This window comes from Oncorhynchus keta, chromosome 18, assembly GCF_023373465.1.
Source record: "Oncorhynchus keta strain PuntledgeMale-10-30-2019 chromosome 18, Oket_V2, whole genome shotgun sequence".
Classification (NCBI taxonomy): Eukaryota; Metazoa; Chordata; class Actinopteri; order Salmoniformes; family Salmonidae; genus Oncorhynchus; species Oncorhynchus keta.
Genome location: NC_068438.1, coordinates 55,794,181 through 55,804,180, shown reverse-complemented (window position 1 = coordinate 55,804,180; position 10,000 = coordinate 55,794,181). Strand labels below are relative to the sequence as shown.

The 10,000-nt window shown below is 49.1% G+C and overlaps 1 protein-coding gene across 1 annotated transcript in view; it reads left to right on the top strand.

Annotated features, from left to right (window-relative positions):
- The window catches only part of LOC118380965 (rho GTPase-activating protein 42), a 239,068-nt gene that overhangs the window by 114,755 nt on the left and 114,313 nt on the right, over positions 1–10,000 (top strand). The window contains exons 5-7 of the mRNA XM_052468730.1: positions 7,046–7,147; positions 9,372–9,482; positions 9,616–9,725. Of these exons, the coding sequence (XP_052324690.1) occupies positions 7,046–7,147; positions 9,372–9,482; positions 9,616–9,725 (323 nt within the window). The remainder of the gene's footprint in view (positions 1–7,045; positions 7,148–9,371; positions 9,483–9,615; positions 9,726–10,000) is intronic.

The window sequence follows — 10,000 nt, the reverse complement described above, 5'->3', positions numbered from 1 at the left end:
ATAGGTTGTGTCCATAGAGGAATAGGGTGTCCCCACAGAGGAATAGGTTGTGTCCATAGAGGAATAGGGTGTGTCCATAGAGGAATAGGGTGTCCCCACAGAGGAATAGGTTGTGTCCATAGAGGAATAGGGTGTGTCCATAGAGGAATAGGGTGTCCCCACAGGGGAATAGGGTGTATCCATAGAGGAATAGGTTGTGTCCATAGAGGAATAGGGTGTGTCCATAGAGGAATAGGGTGTCCATAGAGGAATAGGGTGTATCCACAGAGGAATAGGTTGTGTCCATAGAGGAATAGGGTGTGTCCATAGAGGAATAGGGTGTCCATAGAGGAATAGGGTGTTCCCATAGAGGAATAGGTTGTGTCCATAGAGGAATAGGGTGTGTCCACAGAGGAATAGGGTGTGTCCATAGAGGAATAGGTTGTGTCCATAGAGGAATAGGGTGTGTCCATAGAGGAATAGGGTGTCCCCACAGAGGAATAGGGTGTGTCCATAGAGGAATAGGGTGTGTCCACAGAGGAATAGGGTGTGTCCATAGAGGAATAGGGTGTCCCCACAGAGGAATAGGGTGTCCCCACAGAGGCATAGGGTGTCCCCATAGAGGAATAGGGTGTCCCCACATAGGAATAGGGTGTATCCACAGAATAATAGGTTGTGTCCACAGAGGAATAGGGTGTCCATAGAGGAATAGGGTGTCCATAGAGGAATAGGGTGTGTCCATAGAGGAATAGGGTGTGTCCATAGAGGAATAGGGTGTGTCCATAGAGGAATATGGTGTGTCCATAGAGGAATAGGGTGTCCATAGAGGAATAGGGTGTCCCCATAGAGGAATAGGGTGTGTCCCCACAGAGGAATAGGGTGTCCATAGAGGAATAGGGTGTCCATATAGAGGAATAGGGTCTGTCCATAGAGGAATAGGGTGTGTCCACAGAGGAATAGGTGTCCCCTTAGAGGAATAGGGTGTCCCCATAGAGGAATAGTGTGTCCACAGAGGAATAGGGTGTGTCCCCACAGAGGAATAGGGTGTGTCCATAGAGGAATAGGGTGTGTCCATAGAGGAATAGGGTGTGTCCATAGAGGAATAGGGTGTCCATAGAGGAATAGGGTGTCCATAGAGGAATAGGGTGTCCACAGAGGAATAGGGTGTGTCCATAGAGGAATAGGGTGTCCCCATAGAGGAATAGGGTGTCCCCACAGAGGAATAGGGTGTGTCCATAGAGGAATAGGGTGTGTCCATAGAGGAATAGGGTGTGTCCACAGAGGAATAGGGTGTGTCCATAGAGGAATAGGGTGTCCATAGAGGAATAGAGTGTGTCCCCACAGAGGAATAGGGTGTGTCCATAGAGGAATAGGGTGTGTCCATAGAGGAATAGGGTGTCCATAGAGGAATAGGGTGTGTCCCCACAGAGGAATAGGGTGTCCCCACAGAGGAATAGGGTGTCCATAGAGGAATAGAGTGTGTCCCCACAGAGGAATAGGGTGTGTCCATAGAGGAATAGGGTGTGTCCATAGAGGAATAGGGTGTCCATAGAGGAATAGGGTGTGTCCCCACAGAGGAATAGGGTGTGTCCATAGAGGAATAGGGTGTCCATAGAGGAATAGAGTGTGTCCCCACAGAGGAATAGGGTGTGTCCATAGAGTAATAGGGTGTGTCCATAGAGGAATAGGGTGTGTCCGTAGAGGAATAGGGTGTGTCCACAGAGGAATGGGGTGTGTCCATAGAGGAATAGGGTGTGTCCACAGAGGAATAGGCAAAGTGAGAGAATTTACTCCACCCAAAATCTGTCCAAGAAAATAAGACCACGAAATGAGGAGGTCAATATGAGAGTGTCAGCAAAAACATTAAAATGTAATTTGCTACTTGAGGCTTATTTTATCGAATAGCAGTTTTGTACTGGTGAGGTTGTTATGAATGGACTGATATAAGTGGACGCAGGTGGCATTTCGACATTTTCTTATCAGAGTTGTGCCTGTTGTTCACACAATTATATGTCCTCTCATTGGCTAGAATGGTCCCACCTGATCTCGCCTCCTCCCGTTTGCCTTCCATCTTTGAAGACATGTATTTCCATTGTTACAACAGTCACTCGATTATCTTGTCAAAATAATACATACATATATATATATATAGATAGAGAGAGAGGGAGATTTATTTTTTACTCAAACAGAGTTTCCTGTTGAGAGTTAGAATATTAGAATACACAAGGTGCAATTGCGAAACTTGGTTGCTTTTCAGTAGTTTTGTTGATGTTATGTCGGTCACTGACAGTCACTAATATAGTCCGTGTCAACAAACATTGTTTTTTTGTAAGTTAGTCTAGCCGGCCAGCTATCTAAGCTTGTAGTAATCATTGTCGAAGTACTGCCCAGGGGGCCCATCATGATTTTGTTAGTCCCTCTCACTCAGATATCATATTAAAAACTGAAAACATTTCCTCTCCGCCCCATGGCAATATTGCAAGATTTGTTTTTCTCCGCTGTCAAGACAGGTTCTGCTGAAATGTTTTGCTCCAGAGGGCCTTCCAAAGGCTAGGGCCAGCTTTGACTGCATAGGGCCAGCTCTGACTGCATAGGGCCAGCTCTGACTGCATAGGGCCAGCTCTGACTGCTTAGGGCCTTCCAAAGGCTAGGGCCAGCTCTGACTGCATAGGGCCATCCAAAGGCTAGGGCCAGCTCTGACTGCATAGGGCCATCCAAAGGCTAGGGCCAGATCTGACTGCATAGGGCCATCCAAAGGCTAGGGCCAGATCTGACTGCATAGGGCCATCCAAAGGCTAGGGCCAGCTCTGACTGCATAGGGCCATCCAAAGGCTAGGGCCAGCTCTGACTGCATAGGGCCTTCCAAAGGCTAGGGCCAGCTCTGACTGCATAGGGCCTTCCAAAGGCTAGGGCCAGCTCTGACTGCATAGGGCCTTCCAAAGGCTAGGGCCAGCTCTGACTGCATAGGGCCTTCCAAAGGCTAGGGCCAGCTCTGACTGCATAGGGCCATCCAAAGGCTAGGGCCAGCTCTGACTGCATAGGGCCTTCCAAAGGCTAGGGCCAGCTCTGACTGCATAGGGCCTTCCAAAGGCTAGGGCCAGCTCTGACTGCATAGGGCCTTCCAAAGGCTAGGGCCAGCTCTGACTGCATAGGGCCTTCCAAAGGCTAGGGCCAGCTCTGACTGCATAGGGCCATCAAAAGGCTAGGGCCAGCTCTGACTGCATAGGGCCATCAAAAGGCTAGGGCCAGCTCTGACTGCATAGGGCCATCAAAAGGCTAGGGCCAGCTCTGACTGCATAGGGCCATCAAAGGGCCAGCTCTGACTGCATAGGGCCAGCTCTGACTGCATAGGGCCATCCAAAGGCTAGGGCCAGCTCTGACTGCATAGGGCCATCCAAAGGCTAGGGCCAGCTCTGACTGCATAGGGCCATCAAAAGGCTAGGGCCAGCTCTGACTGCATAGGGCCATCAAAGGCTAGGGCCAGCTCTGACTGCTAGGGCCATCAAAAGGCTAGGGCCAGCTCTGACTGCATAGGGCCATCAAAAGGCTAGGGCCAGCTCTGACTGCATAGGGCCATCAAAAGGCTAGGGCCAGCTCTGACTGCATAGGGCCATCAAAAGGCTAGGGCCAGCTCTGACTGCATAGAGCCATCAAAAGGCTAGGGCCAGCTCTGACTGCATAGGGCCATCAAAAGGCTAGGGCCAGCTCTGACTGCATAGGGCCATCAAAAGGCTAGGGCCAGCTCTGACTGCATAGGGCCATCAAAAGGCTAGGGCCAGCTCTGACTGCATAGGGCCATCAAAAGACTAGGGCCTTCCAAAGGCTAGGGCCATCAAAAGGCTAGGGCCAGCTCTGACTGCATAGGGCCATCAAAAGGCTAGGGCCAGCTCTGACTGCATAGGGCCATCAAAAGGCTAGGGCCAGCTCTGACTGCATAGGGCCATCAAAAGGCTAGGGCCAGCTCTGACTGCATAGGGCCATCAAAAGGCTAGGGCCAGCTCTGACTGCATAGGGCCATCCAAAGGCTAGGGCCAGCTCTGACTGCATAGGGCCATCAAAGGCTAGGGCCAGCTCTGACTGCATAGGGCCATCCAAAGGCTAGGGCCAGCTCTGACTGCATAGGGCCATCAAAAGGCTAGGGCCAGCTCTGACTGCATAGGGCCATCAAAAGGCTAGGGCCAGCTCTGACTGCATAGGGCCATCAAAGGCTAGGGCCAGCTCTGACTGCATAGGGCCATCAAAAGGCTAGGGCCAGCTCTGACTGCATAGGGCCATCAAAAGGCTAGGGCCAGCTCTGACTGCATAGGGCCATCAAAAGGCTAGGGCCAGCTCTGACTGCATAGGGCCATCAAAAGGCTAGGGCCAGCTCTGACTGCATAGGGCCATCAAAAGGCTAGGGCCAGCTCTGACTGCATAGGGCCATCAAAAGGCTAGGGCCAGCTCTGACTGCATAGGGCCATCAAAAGGCTAGGGCCAGCTCTGACTGCATAGGGCCATCAAAAGGCTAGGGCCAGCTCTGACTGCATAGGGCCATCAAAAGGCTAGGGCCAGCTCTGACTGCATAGGGCCATCAAAAGGCTAGGGCCAGCTCTGACTGCATAGGGCCATCAAAAGGCTAGGGCCAGCTCTGACTGCATAGGGCCATCAAAAGGCTAGGGCCAGCTCTGACTGCATAGGGCCATCAAAAGGCTAGGGCCAGCTCTGACTGCATAGGGCCATCAAAAGGCTAGGGCCAGCTCTGACTGCATAGGGCCATCAAAAGGCTAGGGCCAGCTCTGACTGCATAGGGCCATCAAAAGGCTAGGGCCAGCTCTGACTGCATAGGGCCATCAAAAGGCTAGGGCCAGCTCTGACTGCATAGGGCCATCAAAAGGCTAGGGCCAGCTCTGACTGCATAGGGCCATCAAAAGGCTAGGGCCAGCTCTGACTGCATAGGGCCATCAAAAGGCTAGGGCCAGCTCTGACTGCATAGGGCCATCAAAAGGCTAGGGCCAGCTCTGACTGCATAGGGCCATCAAAAGGCTAGGGCCAGCTCTGACTGCATAGGGCCATCAAAAGGCTAGGGCCAGCTCTGACTGCATAGGGCCATCAAAAGGCTAGGGCCAGCTCTGACTGCATAGGGCCATCAAAAGGCTAGGGCCAGCTCTGACTGCATAGGGCCATCAAAAGGCTAGGGCCAGCTCTGACTGCATAGGGCCATCAAAAGGCTAGGGCCAGCTCTGACTGCATAGGGCCATCAAAAGGCTAGGGCCAGCTCCGACTGCATGTGTGTGGTATGGATGTGGGTAGCAGACCCGCGAGCCACTGTGGGCCCCACATGATAAGTACAGATGTCTTTGTAAAGTTGTCCATCCCTGGGCTGGAGGGAGTTTCCACCATATGTATTATACCAGTAATTTACTTTCAAATCAGCGAATGGAAGTAAACAAGGACAAACTTGGAGAAGGAGGACAGATAATTGGGACACAGATCCAGTAATGTTTGTCAAGAGACTGTTATATCACGTTGCACCGTGTGTTGAGGAGTTGCTACCATGAGTTGAGGAGTTGCTACCATGTGTTGAGGAGTTGCTACCATGTGTTGAGGAGTTGCTACCATGTGTTGAGGAGTTGCTACCATGTGTTGAGGAGTTGCTACCATGTGTTGAGGAGTTTCTACCATGTGTTGAGGAGTTGCTACCATGTGTTGAGGAGTTGCTACCATGTGTTGAGGAGTTGCTACCATGTGTTGAGGAGTTGCTACCATGTGTTGAGGAGTTGCTACCATGTGTTGAGGAGTTGCTACCATGTGTTGAGATGTTGCTACCATGTGTTGAGGAGTTGCTACCATGTGTTGAGGAGTTTCTACCATGTGTTGAGGAGTTTCTACCATGTGTTGAGGAGTTGCTACCATGTGTTGAGGAGTTGCTACCATGTGTTGAGGAGTTGCTACCATGTGTTGAGGAGTTGCTACCATGTGTTGAGGAGTTGCTACCATGTGTTGAGGAGTTGCTACCATGTGTTGAGGAGTTTCTACCATGTGTTGAGGAGTTGCTACCATGTGTTGAGGAGTTGCTACCATGTGTTGAGGAGTTGCTACCATGTGTTGAGGAGTTGCTACCATGTGTTGAGGAGTTGCTACCATGTGTTGAGGAGTTGCTACCATGTGTTGAGGAGTTGCTACCATGTGTTGAGGAGTTGCTACCATGTGTTGAGGAGTTGCTACCATGTGTTGAGATGTTGCTACCATGTGTTGAGGAGTTGCTACCATGTGTTGAGGAGTTTCTACCATGTGTTGAGGAGTTGCTACCATGTGTTGAGGAGTTGCTACCATGTGTTGAGGAGTTGCTACCATGTGTTGAGGTGTTGCTACCATGAGTTGAGGAGTTGCTACCATGTGTTTAGGAGTTGCTACCATGTGGTGTGAGGAGTTGCTACCATGTGTTGAGGATTTCTACCATGTTTGCTACCATGTGTTGAGGAGTTGCTACCATGTGTTGAGGAGTTGCTACCATGAGTTGAGGAGTTGCTACCATGTGTTGAGGAGTTGCTACCATGTGTTGAGGAGTTGCTACCATGTGTTGAGGAGTTGCTACCATGTGTTGAGATGTTGCTACCATGTGTTGAGGAGTTTCTACCATGTGTTGAGGAGTTGCTACCATGTGTTGAGGAGTTGCTACCATGTGTTGAGGAGCTAGGAGTTTCCTACCATGTGTTGAGGAGTTGCTACCATGTGTTGAGGAGGTTCTACCATGTGTTGAGGAGTTGCTACCATGTGTTGAGGAGTTGCTACCATGAGTTGAGATGTTTCTACCATGTGTTGAGGAGTTGCTACCATGTGTTGAGATGTTGCTACCATGTGTTGAGGAGTTTCTACCATGTGTTGAGGAGTTTCTACCATGTGTTGAGGAGTTGCTACCATGAGTTGAGATGTTGCTACCATGTGTTGAGGTGTTGCTACCATGTGTTTAGGAGTTTCTACCATGTGTTGAGGAGTTTCTACCATGTGGTGTTGAGATGTTGCTACCATGAGTTGAGGAGTTGCTACCATGTGTTGAGGAGTTTCTACCATGTGTTCTCTTTCTCAGGAAGGGAAGAAGAAGTTTGACAAGGAGACAGAGAAATACTACACCGTTCTAGAGAAGCATCTGGCCTTGTCTTCCAGGAAGAAAGAACCGTTCTTACAAGAGGTATGTCCCAGTTACGAGGCAAAACAAGAGGTATGTCCCAGTTACGAGGCAAAACAAGAGGTATGTCCCAGTTACGAGGCAAAAACAAGAGGTATGTCCCAATTACGAGGCAAAACAAGAGGTATGTCCCAGTGTTTAGGCAAAACAAGAGGTATGTCCCAGTTACGAGGCAAAACAAGAGGTAAGTCCCAGTTACGAGACAAAACAAGAGGTATGTCCCAGTTACGAGGAGGCAAAACAAGAGGTATGTCCCAGTTACGAGACAAAACAAGAGGTATGTCCCAGTTACGAAGCAAAACAAGAGGTATGTCCCAGTTACGAGGCAAAACAAGAGGTATGTCCCAGTTACGAGGCAAAACAAGAGGTATGTCCCAGTTACGAGGCAAAACAAGAGGTATGTCCCAGTTACGAGGCAAAACAAGAGGTATGTCCCAATTACGAGGTAAAACAAGAGGTATGTCCCAGTTACGAGGCAAAACAAGAGGTATGTCCCAGTTACAGGCAAAACAAGAGGTATGTCCCAGTTACGGAAGACAAAACAAGAGGTATGTCCCAGTTACGAGGCAAAACAAGAGGTATGTCCCAGTTACGAGGCAAAACAAGAGGTATGTCCCAGTTACGAGACAAAACAAGAGGTATGTCCCAGTTACGAGGCAAAACAAGAGGTATGTCCCAGTTACGAGACAAAACAAGAGGTATGTCCCAGTTACGAGGCAAAACAAGAGGTATGTCCCAGTTACGAGGCAAAACAAGAGGTATGTCCCAGTTACGAGGCAAAACAAGAGGTATGTCCCAGTTACGAGGCAAAACAAGAGGTATGTCCCAGTTACGAGACAAAACAAGAGGTATGTCCCAGTTACGAGGCAAAACAAGAGGTATGTCCCAGTTACGAGGCAAAACAAGAGGTATGTCCCAGTTACGAGGCAAAACAAGAGGTATGTCCCAGTTACGAGGCAAAACAAGAGGTATGTCCCAGTTACGAGGCAAAACAAGAGGTATGTCCCAGTTACGAGGCAAAACAAGAGGTATGTCCCAGTTACGAGACAAAACAAGAGGTATGTCCCAGTTACGAGGCAAAACAAGAGGTATGTCCCAGTTACGAGGCAAAACAAGAGGTATGTCCCAGTTACGAAGCAAAACAAGAGGTATGTCCCAGTTACGAGGCAAAACAAGAGGTATGTCCCAGTTACGAGGCAAAACAAGAGGTATGTCCCAGTTACGAGGCAAAACAAGAGGTATGTCCCAGTTACGAGGCAAAACAAGAGGTATGTCCCAGTTACGAGGCAAAACAAGAGGTATGTCCCAGTTACGAGGCAAAACAAGAGGTATGTCCCAGTTACGAGGCAAAACAAGAGGTAGGTCCCAGTTACGAGGCAAAACAAGAGGTATGTCCCAGTTACGAGGCAAAACAAGAGGTATGTCCCAGTTACGAGGCAAAACAAGAGGTATGTCCCAGTTACGAGGCAAAACAAGAGGTATGTCCCAGTTACGAGGCAAAACAAGAGGTATGTCCCAGTTACGAGGCAAAACAAGAGGTATGTCCCAGTTACGAGGCAAAACAAGAGGTATGTCCCAGTTACGAGACAAAACAAGAGGTATGTCCCAGTTACGAGGCAAAACAAGAGGTATGTCCCAGTTACGAGGCAAAACAAGAGGTAAGTCCTTGTTACTAGACATCACGTTGCTAACGATGAGCACATGTTATATCTGCTTCAAGCACCTGGACAGGCCTTTGTGATGAATGGATGGCTGTGTCCAAAATGGCCCTAGTTAAATGTAGTGCACTATATAGGAAACACAGCTTTTCTAAGGTCAACTGCACAATGTCAATGACAACACTGTTTATCCTACTGGTTAGCCAGTACCTTCACAGACAAACACACGGAATAGTACTCTCTAAACCCGGATGGTGTAACCATTAACCCTTTCTCAAATAGCCTCCACAGTACACAGACGCAACACAGACATGCATTCACACACACACAGACATGTACGTGCCCATGTACACACACACTCGCATGCATACGCACACACACAGTTATACACACACACAATTACACACACACACACACACACACACACACACACACACACACACACACACACACACACACACACACACACACACACACACACACACACACACACACACACACACACACACACACACACACACTGCCTTTCCCTTTGTCCTAACGTTAACCCGTTGTTTGTTACCCTGCAGGCAGACACACAGATTGACAAGGAGAGGCAGGTGTTCTATGATGCTTCCCTGGAGTATGTCTTCAAGATTCAGGAGGTCCAGGAGAAGAAGAAGTTTGAGTTTGTGGAACCGGTAAAGTAAAGGTTTTTAGTATCCAGCTCGGAGTGAAGTACTCCGTTTGGGAGTGAGTCAACAACCGCTAAATGTTAAAGTTTATACAGCCGAACATTAGTTAGGATGACATGTTCTTGTTTGTCCCTCTCAGCTGCTGGCCTTCCTGCAGGGTCTGTTCACGTTCTACCACGAAGGATATGAGCTCGCTCACGAGTTTGAGCCTTACAAACAACAGCTCCAGTTCAACCTGCAGAACGTAAGTATCCCTGATCCCAGATCAGATCTGTAGTCTTTATTAAGTAGCCTGGTCCCAGATCAGACCTGTAGTCTTTACTAAGTAGCCCTGGTCCCAGATCAGACCTGTAAGTCTTTACTAAGTAGCCTGGTCCCAGATCAGAACTGTAGTCTTTACTAAGTAGCCCTGGTCCCAGATCAGACCTGTAGTCTTTACTAAGTAGCCCTGGTCCCAGATCAGACCTGTAGTCTTTACTAAGTATCCTGGTCCCAGATCAGACCAGGTCCAGACCAGGTCCTAC